General features: G+C 49.2%; 1 protein-coding gene across 2 annotated transcripts in view; it reads left to right on the top strand.

Moving 5' to 3' along the window:
• LOXHD1 (lipoxygenase homology PLAT domains 1) overlaps positions 1-22,805 on the top strand; it is a 149,399-nt gene that overhangs the window by 110,074 nt on the left and 16,520 nt on the right. Inside the window, exons 29-37 of one of the 2 annotated variants that reach the window (XM_059410056.1) lie at positions 1,079-1,233; positions 4,419-4,628; positions 4,744-4,879; positions 6,843-7,051; positions 7,914-8,099; positions 10,224-10,351; positions 16,708-16,825; positions 17,672-17,846; positions 19,478-19,663. In XM_059410056.1, coding sequence (XP_059266039.1) covers positions 1,079-1,233; positions 4,419-4,628; positions 4,744-4,879; positions 6,843-7,051; positions 7,914-8,099; positions 10,224-10,351; positions 16,708-16,825; positions 17,672-17,846; positions 19,478-19,663 — 1,503 coding nt within the window. The remainder of the gene's footprint in view (positions 1-1,078; positions 1,234-4,418; positions 4,629-4,743; positions 4,880-6,842; positions 7,052-7,913; positions 8,100-10,223; positions 10,352-16,707; positions 16,826-17,671; positions 17,847-19,477; positions 19,664-22,805) is intronic. The other variant, XM_059410058.1, reaches the window with a different exon arrangement.

The following is a 22,805-nucleotide window of genomic DNA, read 5'->3' as shown; positions in this document are numbered from 1 at the left end:
GCCGCCTCCCCGCAGAGGCTCCGTGTACAGATGCGGGGTCCCTGCCAGCCAACTGGACCCCCGAGCCCGCCGCCTCCCCGCAGAGGCTCCGTGTACAGATGCGGGGTCCCTGCCAGCCAACTGGACTCCCGAGCCCGAGCTCCCTTGCAGGCTGGCGAAACGAACCTTCCTCCTGGTCTGGCCGCTCCCGCCCTCCACCTCAAAGCCACAGTTTCCATCCCACCCCCTGGGGATCATCCAGGGAAGTCCCCTCTTCTTGGTCTGACACTCCAAAGCTCTTGGGACAGACGCATAGGGGGAGGAGAGAAAGAATCCTTAGCCTCATAAAAATGCACAGCTCGCCTCTGCCTCTGGGGTGGAGGTCGGAAAAGGCGATCCTTCACTCTTCTTCTATGAGCCCACAACAGCAAAACCAAGACAAGACAACATTTGTTTTTATTTTCCTTGATAATTTTTTAATAACTGTCACAGAGCCCTTGCTGCAGACCACAGGAGGTGAAGGAGAGGGTGACTGACGGTCACTGGGGGCAGGCACCAGATTGCAGGGAGCTGAAGAATAAATAGAAATAAGGACATGGACACTATGGGCAAGCTATGCCTTAAAAAAAAAAAAAAAAAAAAAAAACAAAAAAAAAAAACTTGATTTTTTCCAAAGAGTGTTTAGCAGCAGCGGGCATGGATCCTGATCACCCTCAAACGGGAAGGCATACTATCGTCCGGTAGACGTAGTGACCACAGTGCGCCCACATGTTGGCCGGTCTCCTGTGTCCTCCCCCCAGCAGCGCAGGCAGCTAGATGGGTAGATGGTTTGACAGCTGCCGGGGGAAGCCTCCGTCCTCCACGTCTTCGAGGCTACCCATGTCCAGAGGTTGGGCAGACTCCCTGCCTGCAAATCCTCGTGGATTTGTAGCAGAATGTACACAAGTGAACAAATAAAAGGCAGATGCTAACTCCTCCTCGGGGCCTGGGCCAGAGGCTTAACACCTCCTACAAATCCAGTTCCCTCCAGTCTAAAGTAATGCCGTTCTTTTGTTCCCTTTGTCCATCTGTCTGTCCGTTGGTCTCACCGCCCACCCAGTTGTGCTGTACTCGGTGCAGATCTTCACAGGAAACGTTCCTGGGGCAGGGACGGATGCCAAGGTCTACATCACCATCTACGGAGATCTGGGGGACACCGGGGAGCGGTACCTTGGCAAGTCCGAGAACCGTACCAACAAGTTCGAGAAAGGAACGGTACGCGGGGCACAGAGAGTTTACCCCCTTCCCTCCCCTTCCTAGGTCCAGTGGCCTGGGGTCAGTTCCTCTTGGTGCCGGAGGCTGTCCGTGAACCTTGTGCGGTGTTGTGCTCCCTCGTGTGGGTATTCACCCTTAGCGATTCCCTCTGCAGAGTGGCCGGTCTCCTCTCTCAGCCTGTGCGCGAACCCTGGGTCCTGATCTGGGGTGGAGGTAGAGCAGGGCTGGGGTTTGCTCCAGGCCTGTTTGAGCCCCGGGTTGCTGTCTGTCTGGGGGTCAGGGGGAGTCATCATCAGAGAAGTCAGCTCACTGTGGGCAGGTCTCCTCATGGAGATGGGTAGCCTGACCTGCGGTCTTGCCCATGGCCGTGCGCACATAGGGGTTTCTTGCATTGACCGGTGGGTATTTAGCAGGGGTCTCCTTAGGCCGACCCTCACCTGGGTGTGGTCCTTGGCCTGAAACATTTCCCACTAGTGAGAAGGAAATTCGCTGTGGAGCAAGGGTGACCATGGCATCTCAGCAGGTCTGCAGCTGGCTGGTGACCCCATGGGCCAAGCCTGGCCTCGAGGTTCCGGGTTAGTCAGGCCCCGGGGCTCCCATTCATTTGTTCCATCACCCAGATAGGAACTCTTTACTTTTAGCTTTGGTTTACTGCTTCTGAAGTGGGAAGAGCAGTGTGATAGGTACTGTGCCCTGGGCTGATGAACAGGACAAGAGATGGAAGAACACTGTATCAGGGAGAAATAATTACACACACACACACACACACACACACACACACACACACGTAATTGCTGCACTCATAAAGTAATGGGAGATCTAACCACTTTGGACAAAATGGAACGCAAAGAGGTCAGGGACTCAAATGGTGACACTGACTAGCTGTGTGATCCTGGGCAAGTTACTTAACATCTCGATGTCTCAGTTTCTTCCACCGTAAAATAAGTTCACTGAATTAAAACATCTGAAGTGCCTAGCTCTTCGTTAGTGCTGAGCGTTGTTGAGAATTGGGGGACTCACCTTCCCCTGCCTTTGATGGCGCCTGGAACCGACCCCTGGAGAATGTATTGTCAGATAGGGGCGTGTGGCTCGCAGACGACAGATCCATGTGTCTTTGTGGCCAAATCCACAGAGTAGGCACAGCAAATATTTATAGAGCACATTAATGAATGAACTTATAAGTGAAGGTGATGCAGTCCATTCCCTTCTGGGTTCAGAGCCAGATTTTGTCTCTCTTAGCAATTGTTATGTCATAAGAAAAGCCTTTGCCCCATTCTATTACCCATCCCTTTCTCTTCCTTTTCTCCTATCGAGGAGCTAGAGCCACTTCTGGTTTACTCACTGACGGTTTATGTGACTTAAAGTTCACTGCTGAGCCTCTAGCAGCTTCCATTTCTCTGACCATTTCCTCCACAAACAGAAGTCCCCTACCTGCCCCCCATGAGCACCACCCACCCACTTCCAGCCCAAAGCCAGGTCTTGGAGACTCTCCCTTCTGCACAGCTCCTAGGTCAGCCCTATGAGCTCCTGAGCCCTTCCTTAGCTGACCTGGCTTATTGAACCCCCTGGGCTCTCTGCTATGTGCCCTGGGCCTCCTCATCTCACCCAGTCCAAAGACATGCAGCCCTCCGGGGGCGTTCCATGATCCCAGATCCAGCCTGAGCTCTTTGCAGGATTCACGACCTTTCATGGCCCATGCAGCCAGCCTGTGTGGAGCGTCCACTGCACAATGCTTTTCACTCTCTCCTGTTTCCAAACCTTTTTGGGCATCTTCCCTACAACCAGGTTCATGTGCCCAGAAAAAATCCATGATGCTGTTCCCTGCTTTCAGTGTTTCACATACAAGACATCAGCCAAGATGAATGCTTCTTCAGCTCCCCTTGGCGTGCAGTGGCGTACCTTGGAAATCTTTCCATGTCAGGATCGTCAAGCGTCGATGGCTCATCCTTCGTCACAACCACACACATCCTACACACAGTATCACCAAGGTTATCTAGCCATTCCCCAAGCCCTGGACGGCGCATAGCTCCCCTCCCAGCTTTCCACTGTAGAAATTGTCCTGCAGTAAAAATCTTTATGCACATGTAAAAGTGTCCTCTCAAGGACAGAAGCAAAGAGGTGGACTTGGTCACGGGCTGTGCCTGTTTTTGCCCTGACGATCTCAGCCGCTTGGCAGAGTGCTGTGGCCCGCCCCATCAGCGGTGCACTGCTCACCGCACAGTGACCTGCCGGGCTGCCTGAGAGGCCCAGCCACCCCATCCTTAACTTCCTGCCACCACCTGAAGAGGCTTCCTGGGCCTGACTCCAGTCCATGGACAGGTGGCTGCTCCCGCACCTGGGCTGTACTGACCCACCGCCTCCTCTCCTTGCCCTGGGCTGGGAGGTCCCAACGAGCGTCAGAGGCTTTCTCGCCCTGTGTCTGGGTTCCCGGTGCTCCGTAGTGACTCAGCACATCTTCCATCTTCTGGAAGAAAAGCACTGTAACCCAAGGCCACCAGCCTCTCCTATCCTGCCCCAGGCTCCTGCCAGCCACACATAGCCTGTGTTTTGACTGAGCCCCCCTCAAGGCCTGGAACTCTACATCTCACTGAGCAATCCCAAAAGAATCCAAGTGCCTGAGAGTGTCACAGCCCTTTACTGAAGGGATGATCAGGGACCCAGAGGGCCTTACATCACACCCCACAGAACACCTGCCTGCACCTGCATTCCAGATGGTGTCCCGGAGCTCTCCTCAGCCTGGCCTCCACCAGAGCCTCTCCCTATTCTGTTGTCTGACCCAGAGGCTCCTTTGACTGCCTCCCAGCTTCCCCCCGGGAGTTCAGGCCCCTCTCCATCCTCCGTCCTGCCCCCCACCTGAACTCATGCTGACACTCCACATCACCAAGGACCTCCAGGTACCAGCACCAGGCTGAGCGCCCTCATCTGCCCCACACCCACTAACATTCCATCTTCCAGACATCCACAAGGGGTACCCCAGGAGGCACAGGACTGCAAAATGGGGCCATTGGGAAAGGGAGGCCTCAGAATACCCAGCGCTCTATGTTGGGGACTTGTGCCTGGAGGGCTCCCAGCTAGGAAGGTTTGTTCAGTCCAGCAGCTGAGGGGGATAGAAGGTACTGGATGGTTGGGCTTGCAGCGGGTGGAGGGGTGCGTCTCCACCGAGCCCGCACATCTTTTCTCCCCAGGCGGACACGTTCATCATCGAGGCCGCTGACCTGGGCGTCATCTACAAGATCAAGCTCCGCCACGACAACAGCAGGTGGTGTGCAGACTGGTATGTGGAGAAGGTGGAGATCTGGAACGACACCAACGAGGACGAGTTCCTGTTCCTGTGCGGGCGCTGGCTGTCCCTGAAGAAGGAAGACGGGCGGCTTGAGAGGCTCTTCTATGAGAAGGTGCAGGAAAGGCCATGGCAGTGTGGGTGGGGGGACTTGGTTCGTCCCTGTTCTCATGCCTTGTGCTCTGGAAGAAGACACCAGAGCTGTAGTGGGACTCGGGTCTTCTGGGCAGGAGTACACAGGGGACCGAAGCAGCAACTGCAGCAGCCCTGCGGACTTCTGGGAGATCGCCCTGAGCTCCAAGATGGCCGACGTCGACATCGCCACAGTGACGGGGCCCATGGTGGACTACGTGCAGGAGGGCCCGGGTAAGCCAAGCAGGGAGCTTGGTGGAGGAAGGGCAGGCACCTGGACACATGGTTAAGCTTTTCTTGGGCAGGCCATGCATTTGCCCCACTGTCCTCTGACTTCTATCTAATGCTTTAAAATTCCCCCAGATTGCCTGTTTCCACCCCACAACAACCTGAAAGGGCCACGATCAGCCCTGTTGCAAAAGGGGGAACAAAGACTAAGAGAAGTTAGGGGAATGATGCCCTTAATCCATTACCCGCCACCAGGAGGGCATTGTGGTACTCTCTGCCCTCACCCAGACTTGCCGGATATAGATTCAGCCCTGAGCGCCTGGGACAGTTCTCATAAGACAGAAGTCAACAGCAGCAGTGAGGACCCCTTGCATGTCCGTAGAGTATCCCGTGGAGGATGTTAACCATGCAGACTTAAGGCATAGTGTGATGTAGTGAGGAGTGGAAGAAGGCCTAAGATGGTTTTAGGGGCATTTAAGTTTCATTTCTGGTTCTGACAAGAATATATGTAGCCTTGGACAAGTCACTCTTCTGGCCTCAATTTTTCCCTCCTCCATAAAACGATATTGTAATGCCCTGAAAAGCTCATTTTTCCAACCATATTTTTGAGATAAAGCAGTTCTGTGTTTGTTTATCCAACATTTAAAGTGACTGCCTGTCTGTTCAGCCGTCTTAAGTATAGAGCATGAGCCACTCTGTTCCCTTCTAGGAGACCATGTTGGGGGGAAGTGTATGATTTTATATTTTACCTTCTCACTCTGTGACTAAATGATAGGACCCACAAGTAAGTGCTTCTCCTGAATTAAGTGCTATGATCAACCGTGAAAGGCCAACAGGGCCTCCTATAAAGATGAAATAAGGCTGTGGACAGGTGCAGAAAACAATGCTGGTAATTCCAGCTGATCAGGATATAGTGGGTAGAGGTATGGAGGGCAAACAGAGCAACTGATCTGGAGCCCCAGCTTGGGACAGGTCATGGGGAAGGGCTAGTTTGGAAACTTTCAAAGACATACAAATTGCACAACCTATAACCATATTACCTATAACCTATACCAGAGCTGTCTCCCAAGATACTGAGGAAGATGATCCCAGAGAAAGCTTTCCAACTTGTATCAGTTAGTAAGTGCAAGTGACTGAGACAAGATAGTGGCTTAAACAAATAAGGGATTTTCTTTTCTCTCACATAAAAGTTCAAAGCTAGGCAACTGGGACTGATAGAGTAGGTTCCGATAAAGTCAGGGACTTCCATCCTAAAGGTTGCCCATGGTTCCAGGATGACTGCTGGAGCTCCAGCAATCACATCCACATTCCAAGCAGAACAAATTGGAAGGTTAAGGGGGAAAAGGGCCCTCCTCCCAGCTGAGTCAGAAATTTCCCCAGAAACTCACCCAGCAATGTTTGCTTATATTTTATGAGCGTGCCTAGCTGCAAGAAGAATGGATGCTTGCTGGGCAATTAGAACTCTGCTGCACTACCTCAGCAAGGTTTTATACTGATTATCCTGGTCTGTTTTGGAAATGGCTACCTTCTAGAACTTTCATTTACCATGTTATACATATAATACTATTTTCTTTTTCTTCCCCCAGTTCCTACTTTCCGTGAGACCTTGTTTTTGCCCACTTCATTTTTGTTGACTACAGAAAGCTTTCTAGCTTTCTGTACCTGGTGAAAAGCTGTTGGTCTTGCCCTACCTCACATGAGAGTGCAGCTGAGATCATTGGTCAGAAGGGCTTCTAGAAGTGGCAACAATGCTCTTGTAGGATGATCTTCACTTGGGAGATACCAATCTCTCATTCCCGGGAGCATAGATGCTCGCCATAGATCATTCACCAGTCCAGAAAGCTCTGTCACACTTTGTCTCAGAGGCACGGAGCTATGATCTGTGCTCTCCAGAGGTCATTCCCAAGTCTATGAGCCCACCCATGTCCACCTGGCCCATTATGAGTTTGGGTCCCATAATCTCTTGCAGTGATTCCCTACTATGTGTCGGTCACCACCGGGAAGCACAAGGATGCAGCCACTGACAGCCGGGCCTTCATCTTACTCATTGGGGAGGATGATGAACGCAGCAACCGCATCTGGCTGGACTTCCCCCGGGGGAAGAAGGGCTTCAGCTGTGGCTCCGTGGAGGAGTTCTATGTTGCAGGCTTGGATGTGGGCATCATCAAGAAAATAGAGGTGCTGGTCCCTGGGTCCTGGATGGTGCCTACCCCCAGGGAAGGAAGGAGCTGATCAGGACGTAGCAGGTGGAGGTGTGGAGGGCAACCAGAGCAAATGACCTGGAGCCCCAGCTTGGGGCAGGTCATGGAGAAAGGTCCCCTGGCCTTTGCCATCAACTAGGTGACCCTGAATGAGTCACTGCCCTGCCGGGTCTTGGTGTTCCACTGAGATGTCTGCTGTATTAGTTTTCCATTGCTGTGTAACAGATTATCACAAACTTAGCATAAGATCACATAGATGTATTATTTCCCATTTTCCCAGGTCAGGAGTCCAGATGTGAGTTAGCTGTGTCCTCTTCCCAAGGTCTCACTGGGCTGAAATCAAGTTGCCGCTAGGGCTATGGTCTCATTTGAAGCTGGGGGTTCTCTTCCAAGCTCACTGGTCATTGGCAGAATCCATTTCCTTGTGGTTGTAGGACTGAGGCTGCCAGTTCCCAGAGGCTGCAGGCCTCCCATGTCACATGACCTTCTCCAAAACATGGCAGTTTGTTTTGGCAAGACCAATAAGACACCATCTTTTCTGCTTCAAATGTCTCTGACTTCTTCCATCTCTGACATTTAGACCCTCTCTTAAAGGGCTTGCCTGATTAGGTGAGGCCGACCCAGAATAATCTTTTGATTAATTCAAAATCATCTGTTTAGAGATTTCTATTTCATCTGCAAAACCTCCTCACCTCCTGGGTAGGGGGGTACCCAGGTCTGTGTACAGAGCACTTTGGAAGGAAGCCGTGAGGAGGAAGTTGCAGAACCGGGGAAGGGATGCTGAGTGGCAAGGGCTTCCTTCCCAGTTTTACCCAGACTGTTGGTGTGTCCTCTCCCAGCTGGGCCACGATGGGGCCTCCCCCGAGAGCTGCTGGCTGGTGGAGGAGCTGTGTCTGGCCGTGCCCACCCAGGGCACCAAGTACACATTGCGCTGCAACTGCTGGCTTGCCAAAGACCGAGGCGATGGTGTCACCTCCCGCGTCTTTGACCTCCTGGACGCCATGGTGGTGAACATAGGGAAGAAGGTATGGAGAGGGGCCTGGGTGTGCCTATGGCATGGCAAGAGCTATGCAGGGTCGGGTAGGAGAGCAGAAGGGGAGACAGAAGTGAGGGAAGCAGGAGACTCATCCCTGGGGCAGGGCTGAAGCCCGGTTCACCATCCAGACTCACTTTGCTAGGAGCCAAGAGACTCGAGTCTCTTTAGGTCTGCTGCCTTGTGACCTTGGGCAAATCGCCTAACTTCTCTGGGTCTTGGTCTTCTCATGCAGTCCATGGAAATAAGACTTTCTATCCTGTTCCATGTAAGAAGATCTTGATGAGAGCAAGTGAGGTCATGAACAGTCCCTGAAGAGCTTTGCAAGCCCTGCATAGGTGTGCAGAGTCATTTTCTGCCAAAGGCTCCCTCCATGCCCAAGGACAGTGGTGGAGAAAGACAGCATGTGGGCTACCACGTGCCTTGGGATCTTACAGGGCAGTGAGAGCTGCTGGCACGAGACCTCTGAAGGACAGCAGCTTTGGGCTCCTGTCCGCCACCTCTAACTGGCCGCATGATCTGGGATGAAATTGCATGAACTCACAAGCCAGTGCTGGATGCCTGAGGGCTGGGCCCAAGGATACGTGGCCAGTTGGTGGTGCAGATGGCCCTGGTTCACGTAACCCTGCAGGGTGTTTCCCACCAAAAAGCTATGGGCTCAACAGAATGCTCCAGCCCTCAACTCTGTTCCTGAATCTAAACCAGTGGGCTATAGATGTAGGTCAGAAGGTGTCCCACGAAGGTAAGAAGAAATCACCCTGCCTGCCCCTCCCCTGCTCGAGAGCCAGAAAGCAGAACTTTCTACAGCATAGATCCACTCCCCCTCCTTACCCAGACATCTCCATCTACGGCCAGACGGATGGTGTGGGTGAGCACACAGTTCATCCAGGGACCTCTGTCCTGACCCAGTTCCCAGTGTGCATGTGGGTGTGAGTGTGTCTGTGTGCGTGCCGCCCACCCCCCCACACACACCCCACTCAGGACAGCTGTATCTCCCCCTGAGCCCTTTAGTCTGTGGAAATGCAGACCCACGCCCCTATTATTGACGCTATAAAAGAACACAGCTTTATCACTTTGCAAAGAACCACAGGGTTCTTTGGACAGTCCATCTCCCCAGGAGCTATCAGAGCGGAATTACAAAAGCCCCATTTCTGTGTCTCTTTCTGGAAACAACCTATTACCTAAAAAGAGACACATCTGTGTAAAGGAGAGAAAGATGGGCCCAGAGAGCACGACAGTCTGGAGGCACTAGCCTTAAGGGGCCAGTCTCCATGGGGTCACCAAAGCTCTCATTTTGATCTTGCTATTTTTCCTGCCTGTCTGAATAAGAGCAAAAAAGCACCAGGCTCCTGCCTTCATTCCCAATAGCTCCTCGGGCCACCACGATGCCCTGTTAAGGTTTGAGAGGATTTTCCTGATAAAGCAAGAGGCTCTTCCCTCACTACCTGGGCAAATAAGTAGTGAACTTGGCCTCTGGGCCAGGCCTACCAAGACCACTTCTACCCTCATGGTATCATGGCAAAGATTCTCGATGCTGCTTGAAAGGCACCTAGCCCCCAGCCCCCAACAGGCACAACATCGGGAACGTGATCGCTGTGACGCATAACTCGGGTTCTGAGTTGAAGGGCTTCTGGGTAGTGGGGACCAGGTGAGAACGCCATGCTTCAGTCTCAGGGGAAGGCAGGGCTAGCTGTGTTCAGAGGAGATGGGCATCCTGGCAAGAAGGAACAGAGAAAAAAGCCAGAGGACATTCCAGAACATGGGCAAAGGAGGCCCCTCTTGCTACAAGGCTGCCCCTGGAGAAAGAACCAGTGAGGCACCGTCCAGGGAAGAGCAGGCTGTCCCTTCCCCCTCCAGTGGAGACAGACAGAAGGAAACACATTCTCTTTGGAACAAACCTCAGGCAAAAGGGCCAAACCCCAACCTGAAGAGTAAATCAGGGAAGCAGTGGCTATTCTTCGAGCGTCACTGCTCAAGGAGGCTCGCAGGGTCTACTGGCTGTGCCCAACACAGGGACAGACCTGGAACTGTGCTTGCTGGCCCGTAGCACATGGCAGGCCTGGCATGGGCCTGGGCAGAACTGTCGGCAGCTCTCACAGCATCCCTCTCTCGGCAGGTGCTCTATGAGATGACAGTGTGGACGGGTGATGTGGTCGGCGGGGGTACAGACTCCAATATCTTTATGACCCTCTACGGCATCAATGGCAGCACAGAGGAAGTGAAGCTGGACAAGAAGAAGGCCAGGTATCTAGAGGGGGCTTCTGCCCCTCGCCCTTCTGCACATCCAGTCCCCCAGCCTCTAGTCCCACCCTGCCTCAATCGGCTGCTTCCCTCCCTCTCCCCTCATACCTTAGGGCCTTCTAGCCTCCACACCTCTATCCAGGAGATTCTTCTCTCCTGGAATGCCTCTCACCCATTCTCTTCTGTCTCAGGGCCTTTCTCTTCCAGGGGCCAGCTCAAATCTACCTCCTCCAGGAAGCCTGCCTTGATCATCTCAGCCCACAGCGAGCTCCTTCCCTCCTTCCTGCCTGCCTTCCTGCTTTCTTTCCTTCCTTCCTTCTCTCCCTCCCCCCCTCCACCCATCCTTCCCTCCATCTTTCCCTCCCGACCTCCATCACCTAAAAATGTTTATTATAAAGTCTGTCTATTAGTTGATAGCGTTGTATCCTTGTGAATCTCCTGCTTTCGTTCCCCGTACCATGATGATGTAAGATGTTAACATTAGGGGAAGCTGAGCAAAGAGAACACAGAAACTCGGTTCTATTTTTGCTCCTCTCCTACAAGTCTAAAATGATTGCAAATAAAAAGCCAAAAGTATTTTTAAATATTAAAAAATAATTGAACACATAGTATATGGCAGGCACTGTTTCAGACATAAGAGACAGAGTATGACCAGGAGAAGATTCCCGAACCCACACAGCTTAACACTTGGGGAGCCACAGCAGCAGCATGAACACCAGAGTGACCTTACCATGGACCTGGCATTTCCCTAAGCCCCCTGAGCGCATTGGTACAGTTCTCCCTGCGGCTCTCTGAGGACCATTTCTATCATCCCCTTTTTGAAAAACAAAAACTGAGACACAGCAAGGTGAAGTCGTGCTGTTGAAGGTCACATGGCACTGGGAGCTGCATCCAGGGGTCTGTGGCCTTAAGCATGAGGTTCTGCTGCCCCTTACGTCATCAGTAATGATGATAAAGGTGAACTCCCCACAGCTTTTACTGTCTGCCCTTTCACTGAAGTCCTGACTCAGACAGTCCTGGGTTTGTGCTAGTTTTCTGTGTTCAGCCATTGTCCCCCAGGCCATCCCTGGCCCCTGATGTGTTGAGCGGGAGAGCGGGGCAACCCAGGCCTGACTACTGTGGGCCTGCTAGGGCTCAGGCCATGGTCTGGTCACCTGGGAGGCTTCCTGGAGGTGGTGGGGCCTGGCTCTGTAGTTTCATGTGGCTTAGCCCCTGTCTGTCTGGAGTCTCATGCTCTCTATACTCTGGCCCTAACCTCCATCCCAAGCCCAAAGTCCTGTTGAGTTTTCTTTTTTCTTTAATTGATGATCCCATATCAACATCACACCTTATTTCACAGACATATACAGAAGTAGTTGCTGGTAGAGGAGATAGACTCCTTTCTGGCAGTACTTAAATTCTGGAAGTCTTGCTTGAGAGTCACATTATAATACAACCATATTGTAGGTGATTTGAGGCGCTTATCACAATCCTTCTTGTAAGGATTTTGTTTTTCTGAATAAAGACTTATTTTGTGCTGAGAGCTATTGTTCCTTACCACCTCTAGTTTGCAAGCTCAGACCTCTTACCCAAGGCAAATTTTGCTTGATTTCATCAGCAACTGGCTCTGTTTGACCTGCGCTTTATTTCAGTGTCAGCGTCTTGATCAGGGACTTGGGTAGTAAGACTCACTGGGCTTACAACACATGCACAGCTTGGTGCTGTGCAAGGAGATCCTTACCCCCAAAAGATGGTGCATGACCAGACAGGAGGCAGAGCCATGCCTACATACATGGTTTGCCTGCTCCAACTGCCCTGTTGTCAAATGTTCGACCCAGAGGTCAAGGTCAGTAGCTATTCACTTACTCCATTCCCCAACTGAAGCCCCCAACTTCTTATCTTGCCACTTTGGGGGAAACAGTTCTGTAAACTAATTCACACTGAGATGCTGGTGAGTGAATGTGGCATCCAAAAAGATGGCATCCTCAAAAGGTAATGCGCAAACCAAGGAATGAGTCTCTAATGGTGGAATTTTAGTCAGCTGGTATCTGGTGGGGATAGATGCTATTTTTAGACAAAGATATGCGACTTTTTAAAGGGAAGTAAGTGCCTGTAAGGAATCATTCCCAGGCCCAGTAGAGACCTCATATCCTGAGAGATTCCTGATCTGGAAGCAAAAGGAAGTCAGAGTTCTGTGGGTCTGCCCAACGGAATGGCCACATGGCTTTCATGAGCCCCCAGTGCAAAGAAGATGAGGAACTGAGCCCAAGGGAATGCCAGCAGAGTGAAGAGCCCAGTAGGGTTCTAGACGCCATTTCAGGAGACAGATGGGAACTATTGGACCAGTGACTGTGGCCATGGCTTTGATAAGCTCGTGAGTCTTGTCTCTTTATCACTTGGAACTCCCACTACTCCCATTAAAGCTCTGGGAATGGAAGGAGCCCATCTTTGGGGACTCAAGGGCAGGGTTGTTGTTGGGTGTGCTGAGTCCTTCCCTCAGTTGGGCTTGGAGGCAAGTCTCAGGGGACAGAAGAGGAAGGCAGGCTGTCTTTGAGGGACCCGTGGGAGGCAGTTGGAAAGTCCCAGCTCCTACTGCTGGGTCAGCCCTCCTGACACATTGTCTTCAGCCGGAAGGCCATGCTTTACGAGGGCTCTGGGAGATTAGAACATGCACAGGGCCTTATCTGGCATGTTGGGATGACAGATATTTGGAATCTGAGGTTTCTTTGCCTTTGGTCTACATTCACACCGCAACCAGGATGCTTGTGCATACGGATGCAGCCGGTGGGTTCGGCTCGTCACCCCCTGATATCTCATGGGGGCATGTGCTGTGTTCACTTATCTTAATGGTTCCCGAGGAGAGATCTGAAGAGCCAGAGGTTGTTGGCTCACCTTTTACCCCCCAGGCACATCTGCACCCGTGGACATGGACACCACCACTAAGACGGTCATCCTGCTTCTCACGCATCTTTGGAATACACCCTATGCTGGTCCCAAGGTGACCACCCTTCACATCCCAGTGTGCTCCATCCATGGCCCTTGGGGGTGTGATAAAAATTTGCTGCAAATCTAGTGGCTTCAAACCACAGGGATGTATTCTCTCCCATTTCCCCAGGCCAGAAGTCTCAAGTCAGTATCACTCAGCAGAAATCAAGGCCAGTCGCACCCCTTTCAGAGGTTCTGGGGGAGAACCCATTCCTTACCTCTCCCAATTTCTAGGGGCTGCCCGCCTTCCTTAGCTTGTGGCCACGTCTCTCCAGCGTTCAAAGCCAGCATCTTGCTGCCTCTTCCTGCTCCATCCTCCCTATCGCCTCCTCCCTCATGTCGGTGTCAAATATCTCTTTGCCTCCTCCTTAGAAAGACACTTGTGACTGCATTAAGCATCACCCTAGCAGGAAGTGTTTGTCAGCCTACCTCAGGGGCTCTGACCCACAGAGCAGGGCTCTGAAATCTCTTTCTTATCAGGAATAGTCAACAGTTTCAAGGACATTCAATTTTTTTAATGTTTATTAGGAACTATGTATGGGTGGGGTTAGATGTCCTTCTATGATCTATATAATTCAATAACCTCATACCTCTTTGGCACCAGCTAATTAGAGAATATAGTTCTATTTATTTGTACCTAGCCATCTGTTCATATATATATATATATATATATATATATATATATATATATATATATATAACAAGTATAACGTGCATAACATATATATGTACATAAATTGTAAACACTTACAGAACAAAACCTATGAGCCATCCCCCAGCCCAAGAACATTACCAGTTCCCTGTACCTCCCCACCCTAGACATGAGTATTGTCTTGGCTTTTAAGGTAGATACATTTTTGCTTTCCTTTATTCTTTTATCCCTACCCTGCGCTGGCCTCCCTGAACAACCAGCTTCCACTGAGTCTTGATTTCAGTGTTATGTAAGTGAGACAAGTTGTGGGCATTCTTTCATGTTTAATTTCTTTCCTCGACACTAGGATTTTCAGATTTCTCTGAGCCCCTGAGGATGGCTGTGATTTGTTCATTTTCACGGCTGCCTAATATTCCACTGATGGCCAGTTGCATGGGACTGTTGCATGGCACTGGGTGTGGCCGAACTGTTGACAGTGAAACCATTAGCTCTGGTGGGCAGAGCTGGGACCCGTGAGGGGAGGCTCAGCTCCATGTAAACCAACCTTATTAAAAGTTGGCCCCAGCCATCCAGAGAGAAAAAGGGCTGCCCCAGCCTGACGGGGGCCCATCACTGGAGGTGGCAGGGCATGAACTAGATGGCTCTTGGTGTAAAGTCTAGCCTGGAAGCAGCTAGAGCTAGGTCTAGCCTGAAGCCATAGCCAAGGCTCTGACCCCTGCCATTCCCAAGAGCCCCGGCCATGCCTCTAGTGGCACCAAGGCTGACTGCTTAGGCAGCTTTCCCGGAGAGGCCAGCTTTGGACCCCATACCTTTTCTCCCTGTCTTCCAGCCAGCCCTTTTGCAGGGCTACCCACAAACCTTCCCTAGCTTCTTAGCAATGTCTAAAATTCTTCCATCAAATAGCTGCTTTTCCACATGAAAACTTGGGCCCTGGTTAGCTCTCTGGCTGTTCTGAGTCCCAGAGACCAGTGAGTGAGTGGGTGCTAGGCCCTTTCCCAAGGACAGCCCTTGGTGGGGGTCAGGGAAGGGAAGGAAACCAGAACAGGGAAGGACTGAGGGGCAGCCAAAGGTCTCACACACACACACACACACCCGCAACGCTACCTCTTTTGCTGCTGAGTAGAGGCCCCTCTGAGCAGAGGAGCAGGGCAGGCTCTGGACCACTTTGGCAGCCCCGCTTTTCTGAGCCAGAGGCAAACAGACCTGGATCGGAGGATGACCGCCTCTCCCCAGGTGGCCTCTCAAAGTGGAGCCCTCCTACATGTCAGCTGAGATATGTGAGGGAGTGGGACAGCTGGAAACATGCGGCCAGTGAGTCGTGGAGGGATGAAGGGCCCGGGTGGGGCTTCCACTGTGGATGTGGGCCTTTTACCCTGCTGCGGTCCACCCAGGCGGGACTGGGGTCTAGCCTCTAATAAAGGATGAGAGGGCACAGTCATCCACTCTTCAGTCTTCTAGAAGAAAAGCTTATTTCTTTCTCCCTTTTATACTGCCCCACCATAAAATCTCCATAAAATGGGAATACTTGACTAAATTCAAAGAGTGAAAATTCAAGAGAAACACAAAGAATTCTTTTTTTTTTTTTTTCAAAGCAAAGAATTCTAAAATTCCTTAAATCTGCAAAATTATGCACCTGGTAAGGAATCAACTAGTTGAAAGATTATTTGAGAGAATCTCCAGTAAGTGTTACGAGCGACAAGGAGACTTGTGAGCACGCCTTTGTAGTTTCCACAGGACCAGAACAACAGGCAGGGCTTAAATTAGAGCAGGAGGGATTTAGAGCAGACTTCCGGGAGAATGTCTTCGCTGCTAATAATCATAAAATACAGATGAGTAAGTTATCAAAAAGGATTAGACCTCTGCTCTTCCACTGCCTCTGAGAAAAGGACTAGTTCTTGGTTTGCAGCATTTTCGGTCCCAACCCCCTCCGGCTGTGGCCTCTGTTTTTAAACATATGTCTTATATACAAGGAAGCCCAATCGCCTAGCGGCATCCTATCTCCCTATCTTCAGTGCCACTTGCATTACCCCCAAGGCTTATCAGCAGCATTATCTGGAATCAGTTATCAGTCAAGCAATCAGCACTGAAGGTTGCATTATACATGTAGCCCTGTAGGAAGAGCAGTAAGAAAGCAAGATAGAGCATTTCTGAGACGATGATGAGGTCATTTAGCAGAAAAATAGTAATAGCACCAAAAGCAATATTACCTCTACGTGCCTGCCATTTAATAGTTATTGGTATCATTACCCAATCTCAGGCTTCTGCATTTAGTTTTGCAGATTGTGTACAGAAAAATGTAAATGGTACCATCTAAGCTGAGCAGTGTACAGGCTGCCCCACCATTCATGGCAGCCCTGTCACTCCTAGAATCTCATCTGAAGCCTTGCAGATATGGAATTCCTTTTATATTTTAAGTTGATGTCACATTCTTTTGGTCCTCCTGACAGTTTGGTGAGATTGCAGGACCAGTGTCATTTCCACCAGAATAAGGACAAGGAAACCAAGTCCCAGAGAGAAGCTTGGACTGCTCTAGGTGGCTGGCAGAATGAGATTAGGATCCAGAGCCTGATTCAGGGTCATGGCTATCAGCCAAGCTCCCTTAACCCAGTCTTTTAGGAACACATCTGGGGTGCAAGGGACAGACTGCTGGGGCGTCGCTGGGAGCCTCCCTTTCCATCCTCTCTCAGGCCTAACCCCTCACTCTAGCCAGCATCCTACATCACGCCCCTCATCTCTTCCCCAGATTTGAGCGGGAGCAGAATGACACTTTCATCATGGAGATCCTGGACATTGCTCCGTTCACCAAGATGCGGATCCGAATTGATGGCCTGGGCAGCCGGCCCGAGTGGTTCCTGGAGAGGGTAAATATCTTCCTTCCAGCCACAGCCCAACCCTTCTTCCTGCTCTTCTCGGTTATTCAGTGGACCTGGTTAAAGAGAAAATGTCACTTTAGAGGGTTATGACATGAATCAGACCTAGTGATCCGGTGAGCCCTTTGGCTTGAATTAACCAGAGAACGTAGTTTTAGTTGTTTGTGCTCAGTATGTGCAGTCAGTATAGTGTGGACAGACTTAGCGCGTCCTTCTTGGAGGAGGTCAATTGGGAGGATAGAGAGAGAAGCAGCAACAACCGGGATAGCAGAGGGTCTAATGTTGGGCACTTCGGGCAGGATGGAAGGGAGATTTGGGTGCCTTAGGATCACACATTAGGTAGCTGCCTCTCTTTCCATCTCAGGCTCTGCTCTCTCTGATTCAGTCCTCAAATCTCCCAGCCACCAAAGGCTATCTATCCTGAGTCCCCTGAGGTTCCCACTACCCCTCTACAGCCATTAGCAGATTTTTCTTGAGCCAACAATATGGTGCCCACACCAAGGACAACTTGGCCAACCAGAGGTATTTATGGCTGACAGTGGTTTGGTTGGTCCCTTTTTCTGTCATTTATTCAACAAACATTTCTTGTGCACAATGAAGGTACCTCTCAGAAACAGGTTTGAATGCATTACCCATTTCCAAATCCCCAAACTAAGGGGTTTCGGCCCCTGTGCAAGACATACAACACAGGGTCTTTTTCCCAGAGAATCTTGATCAGAAGAATTCATCTTGGGTCTGGAATCATGGGTCCTTGGGGTTCGGGAAAGGGACCTGTGTTCGCAGGTGGACAGCTGGTGGAGGTGAGGGAGGGTTCCCACACTGGCTCCTCTCATCCAGATCCTCCTGAAGTGCATGAATACTGGAGACCTGACCATGTTCTACTATGGAGACTGGCTGTCCCAGCGGAAGGGCAAGAAGACCCTCGTGTGTGAGATGTGTGCTGTCATTGATGGGGAAGAGATGATGGAGTGGACCTCCTACACTGTCTCAGTCAAGACCAGTGACATCCTGGGTGAGTCAGGGCATCTGTCCCATCTCCCAGTCCCACATCCCAGTCCACTTGCCCTTCCTCAAATTCTGGCTCAGGCCCTGGGCTCTGGTCAGGCTCTCACTTTTCTTTGGCTGACCTTCCAAACACAAATCCTTTCCACCATGTGTCACTTTCTGTCCAGACAAAGTATTTCTTCCCAGTGACTGAACTGGCTCTCCTCCTCCTCCCTCAAGGAGGTCTGGGAGAACCAGTTTGGGCACCATGGTCAGCACTTTGGAAAACTATGCAGGAACATGACTCAGAGGCCCTCTGTCTTCATGCTGCTGTGAATCTCAGATGCCCTTGGGTTCCTTGACACACAGATGGTTGGCAACCATCTTCTGTGTGCCAGGTTTGGTCTGGAATCTTAGCATGGAGAGATGACCCTGAGCCCTTATGAGTCTGGTATTCTAGTGGAGCAATGACAGTGAACTAAAACTGACATTCTAGGGGAACAATGGCAGTGAACTAAGCTCTGGAAGAGGTCTGCACAGGAGCTGGGGGACCCAGAAGAGGGTTCTTTATCTAGCTGGGGAGCAAGGGTCATGGAGGTATTCCCAGAAGAGATACCAAAGTCTAGTGCAGAAAGACAAACAGAAGCCACTGAGGTAGATGGAACACCAGCTGAAGGACCTTCCAAGCAAAAATGCTAGTTTGTGCAAAGGCCTGAGGTTGAGTGGGAATACACTCCCATCGTGGAAACAATGTCTCCCACTTACCCTTCTCTATATCAAACTGTTCTCCAGGACCTGTTACAAGGAATGTACAAATATACAAACTCATTCGCACTGTGTATAAATGTCTTGTGAGGGGTTAGCTTGTAGGCCATAAAAGCTTACATTTTCAACAAAGAAGCATTTAGCCAAAGAAATTAAGCTCTCATGGTAAGATCTCTGGAGTAAGTGTGGGCCCAGGTAGCAGGTAAGTTTGTTGGTACTTCTCTTCTTCCTTTCTCCTAACAATGGAGCCTTCACTCTTCTTGCTAAAAGTTCCAAGTGCCCACATGTTTTTTACCCCTACATCCCCTCATGATGTGTTCTCAGAAAATAGTTGATAAATCCCATGATAACCATAGGGTGTATGTTTCAGGAAACCTTCACAGAGTCACCCCTTTCAGAAACATTTTCTTTTTAACTAGGGTCAATACCTCTATTTGGCTTAAGCAAATGATACAAAGCTCTAGTATAGACTGTCAACCAGGGATAGATCTGGGGAATAAGGAACTTTCCTATTTCATTCTGAATCCATGTTGTGCAGGAAGGAGCCTAGATTTCTAACCTGAAAAACCAGTCTTCATGGCATACTTTTAAGTATGGGTGTATTTCCCCAGAAATAAATGAGTTTTTGCACTAGACCACTCATACTTGCTAACCAGACTCCATTTAGCCCAATAGCATTTAGAAGACACAGAGATAAGATGAAAGATAAAATTGGAGACCCAGAAGTCTCAAAAAACTAACCAACTCTTTCCAACCTCCCCACTGGCCTCATCAACATTAAACTTCCCATCTGCACTGATGGCTCCTCCAAGAAAGCCAGGGTGGGAACCAGAGCAAGTGGACTGTGTGTTGAAGAGGCTAACACCCAGAACCCTTATTTTGTATACCCTCTAGGAGCAGGCACCGATGCCAATGTGTTCATCATCATCTTCGGGGAGAATGGGGACAGCGGGACACTGGCCCTGAAGCAGTCAGCCAATTGGAACAAGTTTGAGCGGAACAACACAGACACATTCAACTTCCCTGACATGCTGAGCCTGGGCCACCTCTGCAAGCTGAGGGTCTGGCATGACAACAAAGGTAGCTCTTGCTCAAGGTCAGGGTGGTGGGGATAGCAAACCTCCGCTTTCCACCATCCCCCTGGCAGCACGTTGACCCTCCTACCACAAGGTGGCAGACAACTAAAAACTGTTGGTTGCCACCATTTTGACATTTCCATCAGTTAGAAATGTCCTGTGTTTCTAGACAAATTTTAGAAATCAAGCTTAGTTCCTAACTACACCGTTGTCTTGGTCATTGCTCTTTCCGTAATGCCTATCACACTGCCTGTACTATAGTAGGGACTTAATATAGTTTTAATGGAATTTATTTATAGCCACATTTCACTCTCTCAGACTCAGTCCTGATTTTTTTTCATGCCGCAGTCACAAGAAACCTACATCTCCATGGAATCAGTTTTTCCCCGTGCCTTAATATTTTCAAAAATTAAGTCCTGGCCATGAATCCCAGGTTCATGACTAGGTCCACTAATACTGCTTTTCCTACCATGTCCCCGACACCAACTATGCACATATCCAGAGTTTCTCATTTTTCTTGATTCATTTTTCCTCTGTACAAAAACTTTACAGCCAATCATTTTGTGTCTCCTCACTATCAAAAGAAAAGGGAGGCAGCTCAGCACCGTGGACAGCTCCTCGCGTTCGGCTGTACTGTTTGTTGCTACTACTGTGGTTTAGGTGGCAAGCTCTTCAAACAGTCTGGTTCGTCCCTTGGGTAACTCAAGACTATCTGATTGCCTTGTTCCTCGCCTTAAAGAAACCCCGAGCACCGACGTTATCCTCTTTCCTTTGTAGGCAGAGAAGTGGGCCTCCTCCCCTCCAGCCAGACTTTGGATCTGAAAGCAGGGAAAGGAAGATGTCTATCTGTATCCTCAGTGAACTCAGGTGGTTGGGATAGTAGGGTCAGGAGAGGTACAGGGAAGTCCAGGTTCTGTGCCTAGCTTCCTCTTTATAGTAACTTAAATGTTAATATAAGCCAAGACAGCTAAATATGTCCTTAAGCTCTCTCTCTCTGTGCCACATTTTTTCATATTTAGTTTAAAAATATTCAAGCTACATTATGCTTCCCTTGCATAGCAATTTATGAGGGTAAAAATATTTCGTTTGAGAGACTTCCACAAAAAAAGTTGTGATGCCTCATAAGTTACAAATGTTTAGTTAACTTAATATCATGGCAGTCATCTCTTTCTTTGAATCTATCTTTCCATCTTTTTTGTTTATCCAGTAATTTTCATGAAAAATTTTAAGGATGAACAAAAGTGAGGGAAATGGTATAGTGAACCTCCACATCACCATCACATAGATCCAACAATTATGAGTTGTCATACCTGCTTTCCCCTTCTCACTTTTTCTTTTTCTTTCTTAATTTCTTTTTGGTTGTTAGATTATATAAAATCAAACCCTTACTTCATATTATTTCATCCCAAACATATTTAGTATGTTTCACTTTTCAAAATGGACATTTTTAAGTGAAACACAATGCCATGATCACACTAAACAATGATTTCCTTGTGTCATCTGATTTCCACTCCATACACCAATTTCCTTAATGTAAAAAAAAAAAAAAATGCCTTTGTACTTTTGGGTTTGCATGAACCTGGAAGCAAACAAGGTCTCCACTCCGTGTATAGCTGCCATCTCCCTTCAGTCTCTTCAAAAGCAGAGCATGCCTACTTCTTTTGTCATGCCATTTGCTTGTGGAATCGATTGGGCCAATGATCTATAGAATGTCTACATTCTGGACATTCTAGAATGTTTAGATTCTAGTGTTTATCTGCTTACTGTAGTGTCTTTGCCTCTCGAGTCCCCATATTTCCTACAATTTGGAAGTCAGCTCTAAAGGCATGCTTGGATTCAGGTTCAACTTTCTTTGGCATCTTTCTTTAAAATGCAACTGTGTACTTCCCATTACCTCACAGCAATCCTACTCTTCCTGATGTTCACACCAAATAGTGGATCCAGGGACTGTCAGCCTGGTTACCCTGACACCTTTCCCCCGCCAATAACTGTTCATCTAATGGCTTCATCCAGTGATGATAAATTAGGATTACAAATGGTGCCTTTCTAGTTGTCCTTTCTTTGCCACTGATTAACTGTAATTCTTTTGTTTAAAAAAATGCTCCCATGATTACCATGAAAATATTGTCCAGAGAAGAAAATAAAGGTGAATGATTTATTCTTCCTCTTAATTCCAGTTACCTCCATAGCTTTTATAACAGAACAAATTATAACATACTGTTTTTATTTTCTAATTCTTCTTGCTTGCTTGCTTTCTCTGATGAAAACTCTGGGGAAATGAAAAACCTTTTTTCTAAAGATTTCTTTTTTTAAAGATTTTAGTTATTTTCTTAAAGATTTTTATCTATTTATTTGGGAAAAACTGAGCAAGAGAGAGAGAACTACTGGGGGGGAGAAGCAGAGGGAGAGGGACAAGCAGACTCTCAGCTGAGCAGGGAGCCCAATGCAGGGCTTGATCCTTGGACTCTGGGATCATGACCTGAGCTGAAGGCAGACGCTTAACTGACTGAGCCACCCAGGTGCCCCATGAAGAACTTTTTACCACAAAATTTAATCTATGATTTTAAAAGATCACTATGATATATGTAGAAGGATAAGAAGTACAGCATCAATATTATAAATTCTGTAAAATGCAAGTGAAATTCTGGAGAACAACTATGTGTCCACAAGGTAGTGTGTGGGTATTTGATTTCTGGTGTGTGCATGGAAAGGAAAACCATACAACTATGGAAGAGGATGTGGCAGATATGATCTGATATGGATTGGCTGTGAGTCAAAAGGTGTCCAGCAGTGGGGAGTTACTATCATTGTGTAAAAAATTTAAAAAGTAAAACTTTAAAAGAGGGGACTTTGGGGTACCTGGGTGGCTCAGTCAGTTAAGCATCTGCCTTCAGCTCAGGTCATGATTCCAGGGTCCTGGCATCAAGTCCCGCATCAGGCTCCTTGCTCAGTGAGGAGCCTGCTTTCCTCTCTTTCTCTTGCCCCTTCCCCTGTTCATGCTCTTTCTTGCATAATCACTATCCCTTTCTCTCTCTCTCTCTCAAATAAATTTTTTAGGAGAGGAGACTTTGTAAAGAAATGGACTCTCTAATGGTGGCTTTCAGATGGCTCCTTGTTGTTCCACAGGGTCAGGAGGTTCTCCACCA

The sequence above is a fragment of the Mustela nigripes genome, chromosome 8 (assembly GCF_022355385.1).
Source record: "Mustela nigripes isolate SB6536 chromosome 8, MUSNIG.SB6536, whole genome shotgun sequence".
Taxonomy (NCBI): domain Eukaryota; kingdom Metazoa; phylum Chordata; class Mammalia; order Carnivora; family Mustelidae; genus Mustela; species Mustela nigripes.
This window is presented reverse-complemented; position numbering and strand designations above follow the sequence as displayed.